The following is a 22760-nucleotide window of genomic DNA, read 5'->3' as shown; positions in this document are numbered from 1 at the left end:
TGGTGTATTCAGGCGCAGTAGGAGCTACCGCTTGTGTCATAAACACAGGAATATCAACTCTTTACTTGCTTGAAGTGTACATTTTTTTCCACAGACAGCGTCAGGTGGCTACTCAAACATGCGCCGAGAAGTTTTTTTTACTTGAAGCAAGTAAAGAGTTGATATTCCTGTGTTTATGACACAAGCGGTAGCTTTTCCCACTGCACCTGAACACACCGAGCACGGCAACTGGGTCTCGCGTGAGACTCCAGGAGACTTTGAATTAGATCTAGTTTTACAAACATGTCGGCTTGCTTGAAGTAAATAAACTTCTCGGTGCATGTTTGAGTCGCCATCTGACGCTGTCTGTGGAAAAAAATTGCGGCTTTGAGGGCTGGAAACAGCCTAAACAGCGGAACTTACATCCACTCCCATTCATTGCTGCCGTGGCGATGCGGGGACAGACGCAACTACTGCAAAACAGGAGCGATTAAACTGAAAATCTTCAGATTCATTCTTTTAGACCTAAAATGATATGAAAATACACCCCCGAGTTGAATTCGCCTGGAATTGTCCTTTAACATCTAGCTAGGAGCGTTCATAAACCAGCTGTTGGTAAATGCCATTCACTGTTTTGTCATAGACCTCCACCCTGTGGTTTACAGAGCCAATAAATGTCAAGTGTAAGCAGCCAATCAGAGAAGAAGGGGAGGCCACTCCAATCAGGTCCTGATCTCCTAACCAACTAACCAACCAACGCAGGCAGGCTCCATGATATGCTGTGTCACTTCCACACACCGCAGATCCACCCAGCTGATAGGTGGAGTGATACAGCACGTCGCACTTTCATGCGGACACAACTAACTACAATCACTGTATTTAAAATTTGAATAGGATTATATGTGTACACTATATTCATAACATTTGAACAATTGCAATAAATGTCTCTACCCCTATAAATGGCCTGTGAAAAACACTTATATGTCCGTGACCCACATAGCAATCATCAAAACAGCTGTAACCATGGCAACTTAGTCCCAAAACATGGTTTCTGGGCTCAGGAGGTAGAGCACGCTGTCACTAACCAGAAAGTCAGTGGTTTGATTCCCAGCTCCTCCAGTCTGTATGTCTTGTGTCCTTGTGTATGACACTGAACCCACACTGGTGTGTAATCAGGGGCATGAATGATTAGTATTAGTATAATGTGTGTGAGATCACATTACTCCCCAGCTTGCTACATTGCACTGGTTGCCTGTTTCTTTTAGGATTGATTTTAAAGTTATTTTACTCATTTATAAAGTTTTAAATAACCTTGCACCATCCTATATTGGCGATTTGCTTTCTTTTTATACCCCAATAAGAACGCTCAGGTCCTCCACTGCCTGTCTTTTAACCATTCCTAAGGTGTCCAAGAAAACTGGCGAAGCAGCTTTCTGTTGTAACGGTCCTAGACTCTGGAACGCTCTACCCTTGGACTTGAGAATAGCGGACTCGTTGGCCATTTTTAAAAAGAAACTGAAAACGTATCTTTTTAATTTGGCTTTTAATAGGGGTTGATTTTATTTTTTATCACTGTTACTGCTTGGCTTTGTTTGTTGATGACGTGTTGTGTTTAAACTTTTGTTGTTTATTATTGTTTCTGCTTTGTTCAAGCACGTTGGGCTGTTTCTATGCATGAAAAGTGCTATATAAATAAAGATTATTATTATTATTATTATTATTAATATATCCCCTTCACAGTGTGTTCTCACCTTGTTTCCAGACTTGGCTGATCGGATCAGTATCAGTCTGTGCTTCTTCTTGAAGGGGCTCCTCAGCTCATGACATTTGTCATAGTTTTCCAGGTCATGCTTCTCCAAGCAGTTCTGCAGGTCCTGCAACACAGCGCGTGGGTCCATTAACTCAACATCAACTCAACCATCATCCTGTCAGGCTTATTACAGAAACTGTCAGGTTTGTGTCTCTTCTTTCCAGTTTAGTTCCTGTTTTATTTTGAAGTTCAGTGTCACAGTGTCTTCCTGTAATTAACTCAGTGATTTCCCATTGTCCTTTGTTGATTAATCTGCGTTCTTGAGTTTTTCTTTTTCTTTCACATTACTGTTTTTTTTTTCAGGGTCTGGTTTCTTACAAACCTGACAGAAAAAGCTTCTTCACTGTATCATTCTGTTCATTTATTTTATATTAAATCATCCCAAAAAGAAGCAAAGCCAGCAGCTGTCAAGTGGTTTGTTTTCTTTCTAGCCACGGCCTGATGTGTGTTCATTCTGACAGCTGGGGATCTGTGTGTTGTCATGGAAACACACTAAATCACAACAGTTATACACAGTGACATGGGAGTGTACCTCATGTTCGTACACCACCACCTCTGTCCTCCCCACATGGACGTAGCGGTCTTTGTAGCTTGCCAACAGTTTGCCTGGAGCTTTCTTCACCCAGCCGGCCTTAGCCAGGAACTTTGGCTCTTGACACTGGGCTGGCTCCTCTTTCACACCCTGCAACGACACAGAGGAAGGAAATCACACTCAGATCACACAGCCGTGTACGAGCGGGGCAGGGCGCGGATCGTTATTACTTTCATTTTACCACCTCTTACTAAAAGTTAACGCACAGCATACAGCGGGTAAAATAAGTCTTGAACGCCTCTACATTTCTGCTCAGTATGGGGCTATTGATATGAATGGTAATCCACACATACAAAAATAAACATATACTGTATACTGTATGTTGATAAATTAAGTTATGTGTAATTAAGTGAAATGACACAGGAAATAAGTAATGAACACATAAAGAAAAGGAGGAGGTGCAGAAAAGAATGGAGAGATAAGAAAGCAGCTGGGATCTGTCAGTTTTAGAAAGTTAGACCTAGAATTAGTAGGTACAGTTGTTAAAAAAACACAACAAAAAAGTTAGATTGAATCTGCACAGATCTGACTGTGAAATATGGAGGAGGGAGTTTGCTGATGCATGAGTACAAGAGGAGCAGGGGGGCGACCAGACCTCTGATCCAGTGTTTAGGTACTGGCTGCCAGTGTCAAGACACCTGGCAGGAGGGATCATTCTTCTATCTTCTATCCAGTTTCAGCCAAGAGCAGCTGAACAGAATCAAGACACAGCATCTCTCTCCAGATGAGTGTCGCACTGACATCATCCCCCTCCTGGAGCATCAAATTAACAGAATACAAAACAACTAATGTTTCACAAATGAATTGGTTTCATTCTTCTTATTTTACTTTGAATTAACCGTATTAAACGTGATCTATGCAAGTCTGGTCTCTTCTCTGTGTTGCTAACCCTCCTCTTGGCCATGTGGGTGGTTGACGAATTACACAATTCTGACTGACTGTGTGTCATATACTGATAATAAAAATGTATATATTTAAAAATATATATATATATTGTTCCTCTGACAAGATATAGTACAATAATACCAAAGTTGTTGTTGGTGTATAAAGATTTCTCAGAATTTTTCAAAAATGTCATTAGGTGTGACTGTCCGGCACATAGTGACCTTAATAATAAGAGTATTTCAAAATAAATGATATATACTGATAATATATAAAATAATTGCATGTTTTCAAAAGTCACAGAAAGAGTTGATGCCTGTGCATAATGTCCAAATAAGTTCTGACCAAATACATTTTGTCTGCAAAATGTGCGTCACTGAAATGTATATTTTGAATGGGCAATAATTTGGACATCTTCATGATGAAGAGGGCCATGCTCAACCAGGAAGTTACAGTTAACATCTCTGGAGTGGTTTGCCAGGTCAAGATGTGAGTTTTGTATGATGAAGTCAGTTAGAAAATGACAACACAAAAAAAATAATTTTATGGGATGATATTTGAAGTTTAAAAAAACATTTTCCCGGCTTATATTTGCCAACCACCAATGTGCATTTGTTTACAACAAAGCCGGTGAAAAATCTATCAACAGAGTGGTGGATAAGGTTATTTATCATATAACATGTATATTTGTGTAGTCTTGTCTGTCATAAACAAGAGATTGCAAGTTCAACCATCACTATTACCCTGAAGCTGTTTCATTAAGGTAAAAATGTAGCATAGTTCAGCTAAAACTCCTACATTTCCTCTTTAAATGCACAGCATCTGTAGCTGCCCACATACCGTATGGTCATGTCCTGTGTGAGTTCATGTTTGAGCAACACCATCCAGACACACAAACTGGTGCATTATTAAGACATCAGCTGATAATATCTCATGACTTTTTCCTGTTTGAACGATTTAAATCACCTCCATAAAAGAATCACACAGCAAGAAGCCACAGCGGTTTTTTTCTTTCTATTATTATCTCCTTTCGTATTCTTGGCAACTCTGAGTCACTTCCTACATTTTAAGCAGAACTTGCTTTTTACAAAATACCTCCTGCTTCTCAAACGAAAGACCAGAGACGCTCCTACCAGACTTTCAGTGACTCTCAGTCCAAACAGAGGCGTGAGAGTTCACTGAGCCGAGACCAGATCAATTCTCTGAATCTGAGACCAGTTCACTTCTCTGAGTCTGGGACCAGTTCTCTGAGCCGAGACCAGTTCACTTCTCTGAGTCTGGGACCAGTTCACTGAGTCTGAGACCAGTTCACTGAGCCTGAGACCAGTTCACTGAGCCTGAGACCAGTTCACTGAGCCTGAGACCAGTTCACTGAGCCTGAGACCAGTTCACTGAGTCTGAGACCAGTTCACTTATCTGAGCCTGGGACCAGTTCACTGAGTCTGAGACCAGTTCACTTATCTGAGCCTGGGACCAGTTCACTGAGTCTGAGACCAGTTCACTTATCTGAGCCTGGGACCAGTTCTCTGAGCCTGGGACCAGTTCACTGAGTCTGAAACCAGTTCACTGAGCCTGGGACCAGTTCTCTGAGCCTGGGACCAGTTCACTGAGTCTGAGACCAGTTCACTTATCTGAGCCTGGGACCAGTTCACTGAGTCTGAGACCAGTTCACTTATCTGAGCCTGGGACCAGTTCTCTGAGCCTGGGACCAGTTCACTGAGTCTGAAACCAGTTCACTGAGCCTGGGACCAGTTCTCTGAGCCTGGGACCAGTTCACTGAGTCTGAGACCAGTTCTCTGAGCATGGGACCAGTTCTCTGAGCCTTTGAGACCAGTTCTCTGAGCCTGGGACCAGTTCTCTGAGCCTGGGACCAGTTCACTGAGTCTGAAACCAGTTCACTGAGCCTGGGACCAGTTCTCTGAGCCTTTGAGACCAGTTCACTGAGTCTGAGACCAGTTCTCTGAGTCTGAAACCAGTTCTCTGAGCCTTTGAGACCAGTTCTCTGAGCCTGGGACCAGTTCACTGAGTCTGAAACCAGTTCTCTGAGCCTGAGACCAGTTCTCTGAGCCTGAGACCAGTTCACTGAGCCTGAGACCAGTTCTCTGAGCCTGGGACCAGTTCACTGAGTCTGAGACCAGTTCTCTGAGCCTGGGACCAGTTCACTGAGTCTGAGACCAGTTCTCTGAGCATGGGACCAGTTCTCTGAGCCTTTGAGACCAGTTCTCTGAGCCTGGGACCAGTTCTCTGAGCCTTTGAGACCAGTTCTCTGAGCCTGGGACCAGTCCAGCTCTATCGCTGTGCAGTAAATGAGAATAACCTCAAGTTCTGCTTGAACCTGTGGCGACACAGTAAAAATAGTTTGGTGTTAGAGAACACACTCGGTGATGACAGCTCTTGTCTTTCATTTCTGACACACACTCTGTCTGTGACACGTCCCTCTTCACCCAACACTACATCACTGACCCCCTGTCCACCGATGGTGGTGGGTGATGTGCAGGATGCCACCAACATGTCCCGTCTGTTCACGAGGGTACAGTAGGGCCCTATGAGACGGAGTCACGGAATTGGCCAATTAAAACAGAATCTATTTTTAACGCCGAATTTGACATAATTTGACTGATATGCTGTTTTCGTGTGGAAGAGGAACCCGTGTCCTGGGAAACTGGGAAGCAAATCCGGGTGGCACAATCTGGAGGAAAAGTGTTGTTTGTTTGTTACCTCAATTAATTTAAAGTAATTTCTGTTTAATTTGTGTACATTTTAGTCATTATCATTAAAACACACTCTTTTTGGCAGTAAAATAAGAGTAAAAGGTAAAAAAAAACAACGGTATTCCCAAAAATTAAAACAGAAAAAATGTAATTTGGGAAAAAATGAAACACAACACTTCTGCTCTATAGCCTGCCTACCTACTGACTTTCATTTCATGACATTTGTCATTCAGCTCTCTATTTGTTGTTATGTGTGAAGCTGTTTTACTCTTGTTATATGATAATGTCTCTATCACTCCATTGTCTCTGTGCGCTCCAGTTTCCAGTGTCTCCTCGGTGCCAGTTTGGAGATTGATGGTGGTGTTTCCTCACACACTTGTTTTACTGTCTTCTGTAACACACTTTGTGATTGCTTGATGGACTGATTGGTACAGTAAGCTATACTGTATGAGAGGAACACCTCTGTATAACAACATACGTACAGCAGCACACACTCCATTCTCCACAACGGTCAGTCAAACACATCAGTAGAGTCTCCATGAGGACGACCTCTTTCAGTATCAGTCTGCATCAGTTTGTATAAAAGGAACTGAAACTAAGATTCATAATGAAACAGTACTGAGAGCTGCTGTGGTCCACACAGGTACTTTCCACACACTGGAGGAAATGTCACAGTGTTTTGGGAATGAGGAAAGATGTAAAGAACACCCAAAGTTCACTCACGGGGCATCTCACTCTCCCCAAAACTACTAAAACACAGACCTGAGCCCGGGTCAGACTCCTGACACTTGAAGGGCTCTTCCCTCAGGAGTCAGGACCACATCTGTCACACACTTCCATCATCAGGAGGAAACCAGAGAAATCTACATGTCTATTACATCGTCATTCATGAGTCAGCACACTCGTCATTTGTGTCTCAACTAAATGCAGAAATGTGTTTTGGAACACTGACAGTTTCCACACAGCACTCGATGTGTGTCATTGCTTTATGTGTGTATCACTGATGCCATCACAGAATATTTTTCATTGCTCACAAAATATTCATCATGTAATTTCATTAAATAAAAAAAGTAAAAACTACACATATAAAAATGACATTTAATCATAGAAACTGTGATCACATTAGTAGATGAGACTCTTCTCTGTGGGTGTTGTTTTATTTCCATGCTTGTTGTTTGTGTTAGCAGTAGCACCTATGAAAGCAGCCCTCGGCCATCCCTCACCGTACTGACACACTGTCCTGACCATCTGGACAGGGACACAGAGAGACACAGAGGAAACTGCACTGCTCCTGTAAGATGAAAGTAGTGGGGATTTTGCATTTGCCACACTGGTCGTACAAGCTGACCACACAACTGGCTTTTCTGCTTTTTTTTTTGTCTAATTGTGGATTAAAGGTCAAGGTCAATGCAAATTCATATTTGTATTTACTGCCTATATAAATACAAATGTCTGATATGATGGAATAAGATGATTCAAAAGGACAAAGGTCAAACGCCAACTTTACTATGGTATCGTAATGTGCAAAAACACCTTTAGCTGTGCAGCTCAGGAAGGAGAACTGTGACTATACTTCCTCCTCTAACCTGGAGGAGGAAGCAACTAAGTAAACTGTTGTCTTGTGTGTATACAACATCTATGTCACGTCTGTCCGTCCTAGGTGATGATCCCTCCTCTGTCTCTCATCCTGAGCTTTCTCCTGAGCTTTTCTGGGACTTTTTCCTCAGTGGATGTGAGGGTCTAAGGACAGAGGATGTTATGATGCTTTGTAAAGACCTTTGAGACAAACTGTTTGTAAAAATGGGCTATACAAATAAACTTGACTTGCCAAATCAGATTCAGATTCAGATTCAATTTATTGACACTTTCATGAAAAACCTTGTTTAACATGGGAGCGAGAAGCCAGAAAAAAGTCCAGAGTTTACTCCAAACGACGTCATTTAGGACATTTTTACAACCTAAACAGTCCTGTATTGAATGAAATATGGATAGATTTTTTTTAAATCTACTGTATATGGATAGATTTTTTTCTATTTCTTATATCTTACATTGTGTCTTTTATTTCATTATTTCTGGCAGCAGAGACAATACCACATCTCACTGCGCATTGTACTATGTATAATTGTGTACGTGACAAATAAAGCTTATCTCATCTGATATCTTCAGGCTGAGACCACAGCAGCAGCCCCCCCCCCCCTCACACACACACACACACACACACACAGACACAGTAGTGTTGCTGCAGCAGAGGGAGGTGGGTTTTGTTCTTCATTCAGCTTCAATATCTGTTTATTTATTGCAAGTCATATCATCTCAATACTGTAACAGTGTTATCACGCATGGTAGATTTTCCTCACGTCATCATGCAGGCCTACTGTTGATGAGTCACTTCACCGGTCTCTTCACCACATTTAAAGGGATAGTTCAACATTTTGGCACATTGGCCTATCGCCATAATCCCTATAGTCATAGCAGTAGGTCCATTACCTTTATTTGTCGGTGCATGTTGTTTTTCGCGGGACGTGAGCTGCTCAGTGAACACAATGGAGGCACATGGTATTTTCACCTTTCCCTCATCAAACTCATCAAATACACAATCCATCCAACAACTCCAAAAAGCTCTGGTGGACAAGTTGTGACCTGCACAATCACCACGCTATGAGATAATAACGGAAAGTTATGAGAGAGTTGTTTTCGAGGCAAATGCATGGCCAGAACTACATCCCAGCCACGGCTGCTGGGTGGAGTATTTGCTTTGTGTGTCGTAACATGTTACATAATTATACATGATTATTTCATAGCGTGGTGATGTGCAGATAATCAGGGTTCCTACAGCTTAAGCCAAGTTAAATTTAAGACTTTTTAAGACTTTTTTTAAAGCCACTTGAAATGAAATTTAAGACCGACTTCATAATGAACACAAATGCAGAAAAAAGAAAAAAAAAAACACATCAATTACATAGGGTTAGGGACAATTTGACCCACTTTCCTATGTGATCCAAGGTAAAGTGACTGCTACACTCTTAGAAAGAATGTGTTGTTTTCTTACACAATTAATGTGTAGAAAGCCAAATAACACATGTTGCGTCAATTTCTGCACATAATGTGTTGCATGCTGTAACCTCTACAACACAAAGACATGTGTTAACATCATTGGCCAATCACAACACGCCTACGTCATCAAACCAGTTACCCGTCTGACCGCTCGCCCCCCCCCCGCCCCCACCCATCGACGACATTTTACGTGCAGCAGGCAGCAGCGAGCCATCGGCAGGACCGTAACAGGCACAGCCGACGGACAGGTAACGTTAAATTGGATGATTTTCTGTGTCTTAAATGTTTTAATTATAGGCGAATGAGGTTAGAATGTGGAAAATCAAATCAATAGTTAGACTTCCCCCGACTTTTAACGTAAATTTGCGGTTTGCAACGAGGTTTCTACCGCTTTGTCACAGGTGACGTTAGCTTGGCAGTTATTTTCTCTAACCGAATGCTTTGATGGTGATAACGTCTGGTTCACATTCACGGTCACTTCGAACGGTTAGATTAAAGCTAAATGGTTGGCTGACGAGATATTTTCATTCAAACTCGAGCTAAGGAGGGGGTGTTGGGTTGAAGCGGTCTAATTAATGTCGAAAGCCACCTCAGGCACCAAAAAGCCACAGAGCTAACTAGCATTTGAAGTGGATAAATGCTAATTGCTTAGCATTAGCTGTGTGAGCACCCCTAAAATTGATTTTAATATAGATTCTATAGACGGTAAAGTGGGAGTGAGGCTCTCTTTTTTTCCCCCCGCTAATGATAATGTACTCGCTAACTTAATTGGTAGCGTGACCAGCCAGTTTGAGTTGAGGCCTTTGCGTAGCTTATGAAGCTATCAAGCTAATTTTTGCAAAGTCATGGCCAGACATAATGCGACCCAACGTTAATGCATTGGTTGTGTTTGCTGCTCCCTGAAAAGCCACCTAATGTTTAAAATGCTAGTGAAACGGATTAAGTCTATTATAAAGTCACTGTAATGAATTAGAGCATTTTATTGTCGATTTGTCTTTGGAAGTTTAAGCTAAATAGGGCGCAACGTCTTTTTTTTCCCGCTGCGCTGGGACGGTTAGGGGCGGTTTGAGCCGGTTTGAGCTAGTTTTGAAAATTCTCCGCCAGAAGTTTCCCCCACTTAACAATATTACACGAATGATTTTCTACATTATCAGATACAATTGCTGTTGTGTTAAATTTAGTAAGTGAGTCACAGATCATTATTAATTTTTGGGGGGTCACAGAAATTATTCATGTTGTAGAATTTGAAAAAAGGCCGGTGCTTTTGATAATGTACTGTTGTGGTTGACTATGTAGAATATTTATCAAAAGATATTGTTTTAAAAATAATACATCCACCGGGCGTTTTGAGGGGTACAGAATGAAAGTAGTGCTTTTCCATAAAAAAAAATTTTTTGTCTGAAATAATGTTTTTAAAAAAATTTGACGGGCTCGACCATGATTCTCTGTCACGTTCTGTTTACATTCGCCACCGAACTTTTTTTTTTTTTTTTTTCAACTTGACAGAGCAGTGACAGCGGAGGCTCTGAGCGCAGGTTTGGTTTTCAGCAGCGGTGTGGAAGGCAGAGAGCCTCCACTCTCCCCGTAACAAGCTAAAAGTCATTTATTATGCTGTTAATGACGGTAAAAATGAAACTATGATGATAATTTCCTGCATAGTTCTCCTCCTCTGCTGTCCTCTGATCGGAATGGAGTCCCTAGCAACGGCCCGTTTTACATAGCAACGGTCTGGCGTTCTGTTGTTCTGGTAATCCTACATAGTCAACCTTAGTACAAAGAGGAACATAAATATTTTACAAACGACTGCTCTATAAAGATATCGTATTAAAAAAAAGATTCTTTTGTACAGATCTTTCAGTCAACCTCAGTTTAAAAAAAGAAAAATCAAAACTACTATTACTACTACTATTTTTTCAGTAACGTTAGTGTTTAGGCTAATATTTTTGTTTGCATGTAGTTAAAGGTTGACTATGTAGGATTACCAGAACAACAACAGAACGCCAGACCGTTGCTATGTAAAACGGGCCGTTGCTAGGGACTCCGTTCTGATCAGAGGACAGCAGAGGAGGAGAACTATGCAGGAAATTATCATCATAGTTTCATTTTTACCGTCATTAACAGCATAATAAATGACTTTTAGCTTGTTACAGGGAGAGTGGAGGCTCTCTGCCTTCCACACCGCTGCTGAAAACCAAACCTGCGCTCAAGAGCCTCCGCTGTCACTGCTCTCGTCAAGTTGAAAAAAAAAAAAAAGTTCAGTGGCGAATGTAAACAGAACGTGACAGAAAGTCATTGTCGAGCCCGTCAAATTTTTTTTTAAAACATTATTTCAGACAAAAATTTTTTTTTTAAGGAGAGGCAATACTTTCATTCTGTAGCCCTCAAAACGCCTTGTGGATGTATTATTTTTTTTAAAAATATAGCTTTTGATAAATATTCTACATATTCAACCTTTAAGCTTGTGCTTTAAAAGGCAGAAAATGGCTGATTTTCACTATTTTAAAAAAGATGAGAGGTGGGAGATTTTTTACATGGTGTCAGACCATTGTATTATGTCAGGGATTTGTAACAAAACTGATTTTAGCATACATTTTTGTCCTGCATATCAAATTGCAGGGCTATAGTAAAAAAAAAAAAAAAACCAAATAAAAACAGTCATTCTGCAATCACAGTGGCTTCTCCTCTTAAAAAAAGGTGTAAAAAAAAAAAAAATTGTTTTTAGTCTTTGTGTAAGGGAATAATGAAATCTCACAGTAGATGGCCCTGAGTACTCATTTGTCTTGAAACGTATATACTTTTTTACAGGAGCATTTCTATGACCCTTTGTCACATACGGGATTCATAGAGATGAGGCTACGAAATATCAGACGGAGCCTAGAAGAGGGCCAGCGACGCTACCACAAGAGAAAATGGGCGTGCAGTGCAGCATTAGCGCAGCCATCTACAGCACAACCAGACGAAGACCTTAGTGAATGGTTGTTTGTCATCAAAAGGATGAAGCCATCACCAGAGAACATGGGACGAATAAAGACTGCAATGGAAAAAACTTTCAGCCATCGCAGGAACTGGATCAGCACCCAGTCTCCAACTGTTGCAGACATTATCCAAGAGTACCCTCGTTTCATAGACATTCCGAGTCTGGTGAGTCTTTTGTTTACTTGTGTATTTACTGATACGTGCTTGTTTTGTTTTTTCTGATCGTTTGCTTTTCTTGTAAATCATACATACAACAATATTAAAAAGGGTTAGATATTAGATAAATAAATCTGATTGACAAGAGTTGTGACACTCTTCCTTTTTTTCTTGTTTCCTCTGCCAGCTGGATGCAGAGTTTGCTAAAATGTTTGATGGGAAGGCAGAGCTCTTTATTAGGAGGTGGGAGTCATCATTTGTCCCCAAACTAAGGAAAATTGCTGCGCTGGAGAAAGGAGTCGTGTCTTCCTTACTTGAGCAGGATGGAGACCAGAATGATGGTAAACAATTTGCATTTTATCAATGCTTTGCTCCTAGTTTTTCTGTAAACATAATTTTGACAAAACCATTTGCTTGTGTCATTCAAATAGATCAAGTATGCTACAGTACATTACAGATGTTGACCCACCTGCTTCCACCAACTGCATCAGGAAGGGGATCATCAACCCGTTGCAGTGTGAAGTCGGCCATTTCTTTCCTCATCAACTTCGTGCCAGTACGTTGTATATGTGTGCAACATAAAAGCACATAACAAATAGGCTCTAGCTCAGGATGATGTCTATAATACATTTGTAATTTTTTTTTTTCTCTTTCTTTCTTACAGCATGGGACTGGCATCCCCGCCCTTTGCAGTTTTGATGAAGAATCTTCAAGGACATAGCCAGAGCTCGTCTGCATTGGCCAACTGACAGACACAGCGCGGCAGTACGTCATTGTTTCGAGAAACGACAGTGTCACAATTCCTCTTCGCGATGACAACCTGACGTGCGCTTTGGACAAGCTGTTCAAGTTTTTTTGGGTATGCAACGCATCCTATCCCACTCAGCTTGCATCCATTTTCATTTTTTTCGAACACATTTATGACATACCAGTATCAAACAACGTCAGACGGTCTAAAGTGATGGAGCTGCTGGGAAAACTTCAGGCTTTAGCTTAAAAATTCCAGTGTGTATCTTTGCCCAGTGTGTAAGAAGCCAGTTCTTGGTGAGACAAGGAAACTTCGCTGGCATCTCCGTGTAGTGCATTCGTTTTCTGACGGTCAGAACTGTACCCTTGTCTGCAGTCAAAATGGCTGCCAGCGTACTTATCATAATCTTAATTCATTCTCAAGGCATCTTTCCAGAGAGCATTCATCTGGGGACACAAGCAGTCTGTCTGATCACACTTCAGATCACAATTGTTGGAGGTTTGGCCAACCGCTTGGCAACAAAATGTGTGTCCCAAATGCATTTCCAGTTATTCTGAGGTCTTTACCCAAAGGTGAACAACTCATTGATAACCTGAGGTCAATTCTCGATTGTGACTTTTCAGAGAGTATGTGTGTTTGTCATAGAGAGCCTAAGCGGAAGCAGGAAGTAACGGTCACCATGGGACCTCAACTCTGAAAAACTCGCCATTCAAATGAACGGGACGGAAAATTTTATTTCGTGATCCGTTTGAATTGTGCCATGAGAAAAAAATATGTCCTCTACCTGTTTAAAACATCACGTTTCATCCTGAGAAATCAACAGTTTGTTGTAAAGCTATTGTAGAATAAAATTCAGAAGAGTCCGTAACCAGAAAGACTACAAGTCGCGTAGGTGACGTCACCATGGCGACCAAATGCCGCCCTTTCCCGTGTCAGTTGGTGACGTATTTTTTGTGGGACACCAGATCTGTAGTCCGTAGAGCGGTCTTTACAAAAAATACATTCTTCTGTTGCCGTTTTATGATAAACGGCTGATTTCTCTTCATGAAACGTGATGTTTTAAACAGGTAGAGGACATTTTTTTTTCTTATGGCGCAATTCAATCGGATCACGAAATAAAATTTTCAGTCTCATTCATTTGAATGGCGAATTTTTCAGAGTTGAGGTCCCATGGCGCCGTTACTTCCTGCTTCCACTTAGGCTCTCTATAGTGTGAGTGTTTGGGGACATACATACAGGACAGGAACTGTTATTGTAACAGAAAAGAAACATGACCCAGTCTTTGCAGAAATAGTTCATCTGTTCCCACAGGCAGACAAAGGCACACTTTTAGCGTTTGTAAATGTTGTGCATGTTGATTTTTTTGATGACCATTTCTATGCATTTTCTGTGGAAAAAAGTGATGAGTTCAAAGTGGTGCGAATTCCTCAGGATTTGTTAGACTTTCGACCACTTGACTTTCAGAAACCTTTCAAAGGAAACAAAGTCTATGTTAATCCTCGATACAAAGTTATTTAAGGTTCTCCCGAGTGACACCCTTTTTTTAAAATTTTGATTTTAAGCCTTGAATAAGGTAATTTTTTTTTATGCTTTTCCTGTAAATGAGTGACCACCTGTTGTCCTCCTGTGTGTTGGGTGGGGGTGGGAGGGTGGAGGAAAGGAAGGAAAGAGGAGGGCGGAATTGAGGGGAGGAGGCAGGAGGGAGAAAGAGGAGCAGAAAGGAGTTTGTTTGATATTAATTTGAAAAAAAAAAATTTCAGGTGGTTCACAGTAAGTGTAATATTGTAAACATAAGTAATGTTAATGACTGTACATGTGGTGTTAAAAAAATAAAACATGTATAAGAAAACATCAACTTTGTATTTTCATCTTTATTCATATTAACACATGCTTGTGTTGGATAACTAATTTTTAATAACACACTAATGTGTAAATAACTTTTCACAACACGTAACTGTGTTAAAATTGACACATTAATACACATCCTTGTGTCAGTATATATTGACACATTAATGTGTCAATATTTTGACACATTAATTGTGTCGCTATATGACACATTAATTGTGTCGCTATATTGACACAATTGATGTGTCGCTATATTGACACAATTGATGTGTCAATATTCTGACACATGTTGTGTTGTCCCAACGAGAACTCTTACGATGTGTTGAAATTCAACACAGGTTGTGTTGGTTTTAACACATTCATGTTTAGAGTGTACATGAACATTGGATTGTGTCTCTTTCCAGCTGTCCTTTCAAAATAAATGCATAAAAAGTCAGAAAAAAAAAACAAAACACTAACTCGGGAGCTGGAGGCGGCCGCCACTAACTTCTCTATGTCAGAATGTTACCAATTATTTTGAGATTTGAGACTAATTACAACCATAAAATACCACTTACCATGTGTTAACATTTTTAAGACTTTTGAAAAATTGATTTAAGACATTTTAATGCCAATTAAGGCCTTGTTTTTAGATTAATGAATTTAATGCCTTTTAAGACTTTTTAAGGATCCGTAAGAACCCTGATAATGAAAGATAATGAACCTACTCCTATGAGGAATTTGCCAAAAACGTTGAACTATCCCTTTAATTTTCTGCCAGTTTACACAGTGTGAAGTTTCGACTGTGCTGGAGTCAGACCAGTAGAAGCAGTAGGTAACACCCTGGAGGAGGTGGTCTGAGCAGCTCTGTAGGAACTGGGTCACTACTGTGATGTGTTCAGTGTGCAGTGAGTCCGAGGCGTCGGCGCTGCGGCCGCCGGCCCCCACCGTCTCAGCATGTAGATGTGTGGAGTAAGCACTGATAAACCCTGACACTCCTCTGTCACTGTGACTAAAGCACTGACAAGTGCAGGTGTCTGCACAATCCAAAGCCTTTGTTTCTGTTGGAGCAACTTCCACAGGATATCTCTTTTTTTTTTTTTTTTCTTTTCTGGCATTAGGTGGGAGGTCATCTAACTGTTTTTCCACTTTCACTGTAACTGCAAGTGCGTGAGCTGGGTAAACAGCCGAGCAGCTGCAGAGAGAGAGAGGAAGGCCAAGCAGGGAGGAAAAACCAGAAAGTGAGAAAAGTTTAAAAAAAAAAAGAAGGAAGAAAAAAAAAATCTGCTTTAAAATACAGTGATAAGTGTAACTGTGATCCTCTGTGCAGTCCAGAACCCCCCCCTCCCCACCCTCCCCCCTCAGGCACACAGTGGTCTTGGCATGCCTCTGACATGGGTGGACATGGAAAAAGAGTGGATGGGGCCGTGTGGAAGATTCAGAGCAGCGCAGGGGCTGACCACACGCCTGCAGCTGAGCAGGAGGGGAGGAGGGGAGGGGCGTGAGGTTTCCATTACTCAGGCCTCAGCTGACTACTATAGCTCTTATGCTGTGATATCATATAGTAGGTTGAACCCACACAGGAAGCGCGCTCTGCACTGAAGCGCAGGCCTTTCACCCAACGCTGCCCACAGACATACGTGCGATTTATTATTGGCTTTATCTGCGGTGTTGCGGCGAGCGCAGAAACGGATCAACACCGTCGTGCAGATTAAAATAATTTGCAGAGACAAAACGGTTCAAAAATGACACGGCGCTGAGGCAGAGAGGCCTGCTGTTAGAGGAGGAAGAGAGAGAGGAGGAGGAGACACACCTCGGCACACATGTGTTTCTGATGAAGTTTTAGGTCAGGGAGCATCTGGCATTCATTGATTTTTACGCTGACCTGCCCCAGCAGCTTTAAACTCACCCAACAGAGCCTGAGTGCAGCTCACACTTTTACCCCACTAACCCCCGACCGTCGCAGAGTGAAGATGTGAGGATCTTACTTCCTGTATTGTGTCACCGCCGATGACAGTCGCAGCCAAATATGTTGCAATAAGTCGGCAGAGTCCACGCCCTGCGATCCACAACACATCCAGCCTCATCCACTGGACTGAAGAGAGAGTGCAGACACAGAGACCTCTCAACCTGCAACAGCAAGGCCTCTGTCCTACATATCACACCACACCACACAGCACACAGCACAACTCTGAGCTCTCGTGTGTTTGCTAACAATAGGATGAGACCACCGGTGTAAATAAAGTCCACCATCATCACCTTTGTTTCACTGTTTCTCAGAGGCAGACATGAAGAGAGACTGATTTAGATCTTTGCTTCAGCGTGAAACTTTACAGCTGCCTTTTTACCAAATATGGTATTTATTTGTTAGTCACATTATTAAAATGTCATGTGATATATTGTGTATTCTAGTTTGTGTCCTTTCTCATTTATTTCCCTATGTTTTTGAGCATTTGCTGATGGCTGAAAAGAAAAGGATATAATATATAAAAGCTATAATTTTTATATATTACCGGTACATCCTTTTCTTTTCAGCTCATCAGTCTATGACGCTCTTTGGACTGCATTTCGACTGTGTGCCAGAGCACTGGGATCTGCCAATCAGCTGCTACCGGTCGTCCCGAAAACTCCTCCTGGAACAGCCTACCATGGCACATCAGAGTCAATAGAGGCTTTTAAATCCTCCTTAAAATCACACGTTCTCTCTCTCTGGCATTCAGTTTGAGTTGACACATTTGTCTTTTACTTGTATTTTATTTATTTACTTCTAGCTCATTTGAATTCACTTCACAGGTTCAGACACATGGTGAAAATGAACTATGTTTGACTGGAAGAGAAATAATGAAGCAGAGATGTTTGTTCAGTTTGCTGTGCCTGTGGTTATTAACTGCATCACCACTGCAGAACATGTTCAGGTCTGACACGGTTCAGCTTTTTGCTCCATTGCACTTTACTTGTATGGTATTTTAATAATGGTATGTTTTTATTGATCTGTACAGCACTTTGGTCAACTTTGATTGTTTTGAAAGTGCTAAATAAATAAAGTTTGAGTTGAGTTGAGTAAGGAAAGTGCTTTATGAATAAAGTTTGTCATTTAAAGTTTTTATCTCTTGTACAGGTTTCAGAGGGTTCACATCTTTTAGACCAGAAGTGTGGGAGGCGACGGTGCAGTTTTACAGATCAGAGGAAATCTATTTATACATGGGTGCAATAGAACATTACTGCACTTTAACACCAACATTCTAGCTGTTGGCATTAACACACAGCGGTATCACATATGCATTTGTGGAGGAACAGTCATTATATCTGGTGTCATAATAATCTTGTGTCACATTACCAAGAGCTACTGACAGTAAACATCTCTGTGCTGCTGTAGCAATAGATGTTGATGAATGAAACAGAAAGTTCAGATAAAAAGATAATACAAACTCAGTGAACCATGAGTCTCTCACACCCATTAAAATGTCAAAACATCATGTTGACTCACTAAGAGAGAGAGAGAGACAGGCTTATTTCAGGTGGATGGAAGCGGTCTGCAGTGCATTTTGTGTACTGATCGCGGGTCAGTCTGGGTAACTAACTGTTCCTCCTGACCCGATAGCTGAGTGGTTAGTGCGCTTACCACACGGGTGCAAAAACTCTACACAAGTGAGTTCCTAATGGTTCAATGCTTCTGGTTCGATTCTTTCTCTGCATTCCTCTGCATTTCCCTCTGTCTGTCCAATTTCCTGTCAACCTCCTCTGTCCTGTCCACTGAACATTTTGGACATATTTTCTATTCGAATTGGAGCTGCTGTTTGTTGAGTCACATATGATATGGGTTATAATGTTATGTCTGTGCATCATTGTGCTCTGGACAGACCCAGGTAGCTGCTACAATGCAAAGCTTAAAGGTAGGCCTGTCATACATAATCGCCTGATCGCAATTATTTATCATAATGGTTCAATCGGTTCCATCTGTGTAAAACCAGCTGGGTGAAACAAAGAGAAATGTCAAATTTCATCACTGTTTCCTCTTCGTTTTCCATCATTTGAGGTTTGACTGGTCCTCTTTTAATGACATCATCACGTTGCATACCCTTCCTCAGCTATGGTTTAATGACACAAGAGTCAAGGAGCTTAATTTCAAAGAGCTTAATTTCTAATATTCAACAACTGCATTTTGATGAGCATCTATTGACATTAGCATCATGGATTTAATTGCAAAGCTACAAACTATAATAATGGCATAAAATGATCAGAAAAAGACAATTAAATTGTTAATCACAATTATTTATACGGAAATGAATTGTCAATTAAAATGTCATGATGACAGCCCTTACTTAACTCTTTCACAACCACACTAATTGCTCAGCACATCCGCTCCGGACCGCATGTTTTTGGCTATTTGTTAACCTTTTTCCTCACGTCGAAGCAAACTCTGTACATCACCTAGAAACAAACGGTTTTCACGTGGTTGAAGAGTGACTTTCCAACGTGCTCCTCGAAAAATGGCAAGTTTTTCCGCCATTTCGTTCGTGAGTACGAAGGAGAAGAAGAGAGCTCGGTTTCTTCAAAAACTGAGAAAAATGCACTTTTGTGTCAAGTGGCAATCGGCTCATTTTACCGGTACTCTGCAGTGTGGCATGTCTCCCAAATCATTTCTACGGCTAAATAAGTATTTTTGTAGGCAAATCTGGGGGGGTGCGGTGGCGTGGAGTGCAGCGGTGCGGGTCTCTGGCCGCAGCGGAGCAGCTCCGTGACACTGCTGTGTGACTGACCGCCGCTGAGTGCTTTGGGACGGGGGCGGCCGGCTCACGTGCTTTCAGGTCAGAATCTCCAAACCAGAAACGTTTGTAACAACACCGGAAAAAGTCGCTAGATTTGTCGCTAGTCGCTTTTGACCAAAAAAGTCGCCAAGAGGGTTTGGAAAGTCGCCAGATTTAGGGAGAAAGTCGCCAAGTTGGCAGCACGGTGTAGCCGACAGCCGCACAGCACGCTACACTTTGTCCCCAGAGCAGCATTCAAGGAGACCGATTACTCAGACAAAACCATGATCACACAGTTTATAAAAAGCATTATGTTTTACATATCAGAGGACTACCATACTCACACACAGGGGACCTGAGAGTGTCTATTATCATAATCTGTAAAAAAACAAACAAAAAAACAAACGGTTTTGATGAGTTAACTCGTCAACGGTCCTGAACGTTCGGCACGCTGTGACGAGTTTACTCGTCAATGGTCGCAAAAGAGTTAATGTATCAAACTTTCCTGTTTTACAGGAGATTTATTTAGTATTATTTATCACATGCAAAGGAATAATGTTTTTTTTAGTATTGTGAATTGTGTTGTGTATAAAATTGGCTGTGACATGTGCCTGTATGTTGACAGCTGTTTGTGTCTCATTCATGCTTCACAGCCATTGGCTCATTCACCAGCTGCGTAACCAACACAGAGCTCAACGTATGCCCGGCGCCTCAGCCCACACACTTCCACATGTTATTCTCCAGTGTTGTCAGCTGGAGGATTTTCTGTGCGTGTGCCAGAATGGGCCCAGATGCTCAAGTGGATGTATGCTGCACCAGAATAAATCAAGCATGTGGCCCATGTATGGGATTCATCAGGGGACAAGCTGCTGCACAGTGTGGTTACTAGAGCTACAACAATAAATCGATTAATCGCATAATAATCAATTATTAAATTAATCATCAACTATTTTGATAATCGAGTAATTGCTTTGGGTCGGTTTTTAAAGGGATAGTTCACCCAAAATTCAAATTTCAGTCATTATCTACTCACCCTCAAGTCGACTAAGGGCTGGGAGAAGTTTCAGAGTCCTCCATGTCTTCTCTGAGTTACGAGGGGGTCCGCACAGCAGTATTTGTCCATATAATGGTTGTGAATGGGGCTCACTTTTCTTCGTCCAAAAAGACACACCAAAAAACATCCAAATACCTCCACAGTGCTCGTCTGTAACATGAGAAATTGTTCCGCCGGTCAGTGCAAATCTCCACAGGCAGAGCAGTGAACTGAGACACTGGGAGCTTCCGCTACAAACAAGCTTAAAATATAGACTTATTTAATTTTTTCCCGAACAATTTCTCATGTCTGGGCTTCAATACAAGAGGGACATTACAGATGAGCAGTATGGAGGTATTTGGTGTGTCTTTTTGGACGAAGAAAAGTGAGCCCCATTCACAACCATTATATGGACAAATACTGCTGCGCGGACCCCCCGTAACTCAGAGAAAGCACGGAGGACTCTGAAAATTTTCCCAGCCCTTAGTCGACATGAGGGTGAGTAGATAATGAGTGAAATTTGAATTTTGGGTGAACTATCCCTTTAAGAAAAAAAGTCCAAATTCTCTGATTTCATCTTTTTAAATGTGAACCAAACAAGACATTTGAGGACGTCATCTTGTGGTTTGGGAAACACTGATTGACATTTTTCAACATTTTATTGATCAAACAACTTATTGATTAATCGTTAAACAATCGACAGATTAGTCGATAATGAAAATACTGGTTAGTTGCAGCACTAGTGGTTACTACAACCTGCTGCTTCTCTCCTGCTGTCCACCACACCCACTTCACTACAGTCTCTATGCATTATATGATGTCATGGTTGGTGGGTGTAAATAATAAGATGCACCTGACCTAGTTGCCATGGATACAAGCTAATATAATTTCAATCTCAGCTATTAAAAAGTGCACAAGTTTGATGTTTGATGCTGTTGAAATACTCCAGATATCAGGACCAGTTTAGGTGGTGTCTCTCATCTCTATGACATGTCTTCATCAAACATAGAAAAGTATTTTACCCTCCAGTAGATTAACCCCGTGTGCAGGGAGAGGAAATGAGTAAAAAACATTCATCTCTGTGTTGGAGGACTTTTTGTCCTGTGAGGACACATATTCATGAACACACTCATTCATTCACTATTGAGAACTCTGTCTTTTTCATAGAGGAATTTTTCCCAGAAATTATGAGCGGTGCCCCAGTAAGACACATTCATTGTGAAGCAGAGGCCCCGATTATGAGAGAGGGTTAATTGTCTTGTGCGTGACACATAATGTGGTATTCTGTTTGGCCTATGATGAGCGGGTCGGGCAGACACGTCACACTGTGCACTCTGGGTCAGAGGGACGGCGGTAAAAGGATGAGTCACAGGGAGGCACTGACACATGGTCACCACCAGTTGGAGGTGAAGGATGAAGGAGGCCGGGCTGGAGATGACAAATGAAAAAAAGACCAGAGCTCAGCAGCTGTGAGGGGGGAAACCAGTGTCCGTCTGTAACACTCAGCACATCCAGGCCTCGCTTTGATTTTATCTACTCTACTCAACAACATCCACCTAATAATCATGGCACATTGTAATATCTGCTAATGCATAGGGCTGTCAGAACGAACTTCACTATTCGAACAGAATTCAAATTATTTTAAAAATGCGAACATTCAAAGGTGAAAAGTGACGTTCCAACGTGTGCGTTCTGCAACGACACGAATTAAAGCAGAAGTAAGTGATATATTTGTGTTAATATAAGTCTTAAATAGTTATATCTTCCGACAGCAATCACTTACATAGAGTGTTTGGACTGAAACACGGGTCTGTCAGTCACTCTGCTCTGCTCTGAGTCGAGGAGAAAACATTTATCGTATCCTACAGTTTTTATCCAATGAGGAGAGAGAACGGCATGCAGGGCTGTGTGTGCAGCCAAGGGACGCCGTGAAATGGTGGCGACGTAGGGACGAGGACTTGTTAATGGTGGGCTTCAACGGAAACTCGTATTTTTCCGACCAGTGAAAAAGTCAAACCAGTTCGATCTGGTACGAGTTCACCGGTCGGAAGTTACGAGTGGCCGTTATAAGTGACCTTTCAAATTTCAAAACCGGTAAAAACAGGTCGGAAAAACACAAGTGAGGGTTTGCCTGAAACACCTACAAAGTCCCGTAAGTTGTGACTTGAAGCTGTAATTTACGATTTTCCAAAAGCCTGCCTGGAACGCAGCATTAGCGAAAACGACCGGACCACTTTACTTCTGCTT

The 22760-nt window shown here is 41.6% G+C and overlaps 2 protein-coding genes across 2 annotated transcripts in view; one reads left to right on the top strand and one right to left on the bottom strand.

The window, feature by feature from the left end:
• The window catches only part of plekho2 (pleckstrin homology domain containing O2), a 35818-nt gene that overhangs the window by 9391 nt on the left and 3667 nt on the right, over positions 1 to 22760 (bottom strand). Inside the window, exons 2-3 of the mRNA XM_085771368.1 lie at positions 2322 to 2471; positions 1731 to 1853 (exon numbers count right to left, since the gene is read on the bottom strand). Of these exons, the coding sequence (XP_085627494.1) occupies positions 1731 to 1853; positions 2322 to 2471 (273 nt within the window). The remainder of the gene's footprint in view (positions 1 to 1730; positions 1854 to 2321; positions 2472 to 22760) is intronic.
• Positions 11840 to 13113, top strand: LOC146990286 (uncharacterized). The gene is made up of 4 exons (XM_085773161.1): positions 11840 to 12169; positions 12348 to 12501; positions 12592 to 12716; positions 12825 to 13113. The coding sequence occupies exons 1-4, from the start codon at positions 11876 to 11878 to the stop codon at positions 12879 to 12881; spliced, it is 630 nt and encodes a 209-aa protein (XP_085629287.1). The 5' UTR covers positions 11840 to 11875; the 3' UTR covers positions 12882 to 13113.

Source organism: Trachurus japonicus, chromosome 3, assembly GCF_045865225.1.
Source record: "Trachurus japonicus isolate A0001 chromosome 3, Traja_1.0".
Taxonomy (NCBI): domain Eukaryota; kingdom Metazoa; phylum Chordata; class Actinopteri; order Carangiformes; family Carangidae; genus Trachurus; species Trachurus japonicus.
This window is presented reverse-complemented; position numbering and strand designations above follow the sequence as displayed.

Bases quoted from the DNA above. Each gene is read 5' to 3' on its own strand.
- LOC146990286 (XM_085773161.1), top strand. From the start codon at position 11,876: ATGAGGCTACGAAATATCAGACGGAGCCTAGAAGAGGGCCAGCGACGC. The intron at 12,170-12,347 runs GTGAGTCTTTTG...TTCCTCTGCCAG, and splicing joins TCATAGACATTCCGAGTCTG to CTGGATGCAGAGTTTGCTAA. The intron at 12,717-12,824 runs GTACGTTGTATA...TCTTTCTTACAG, and splicing joins TCCTCATCAACTTCGTGCCA to CATGGGACTGGCATCCCCGC.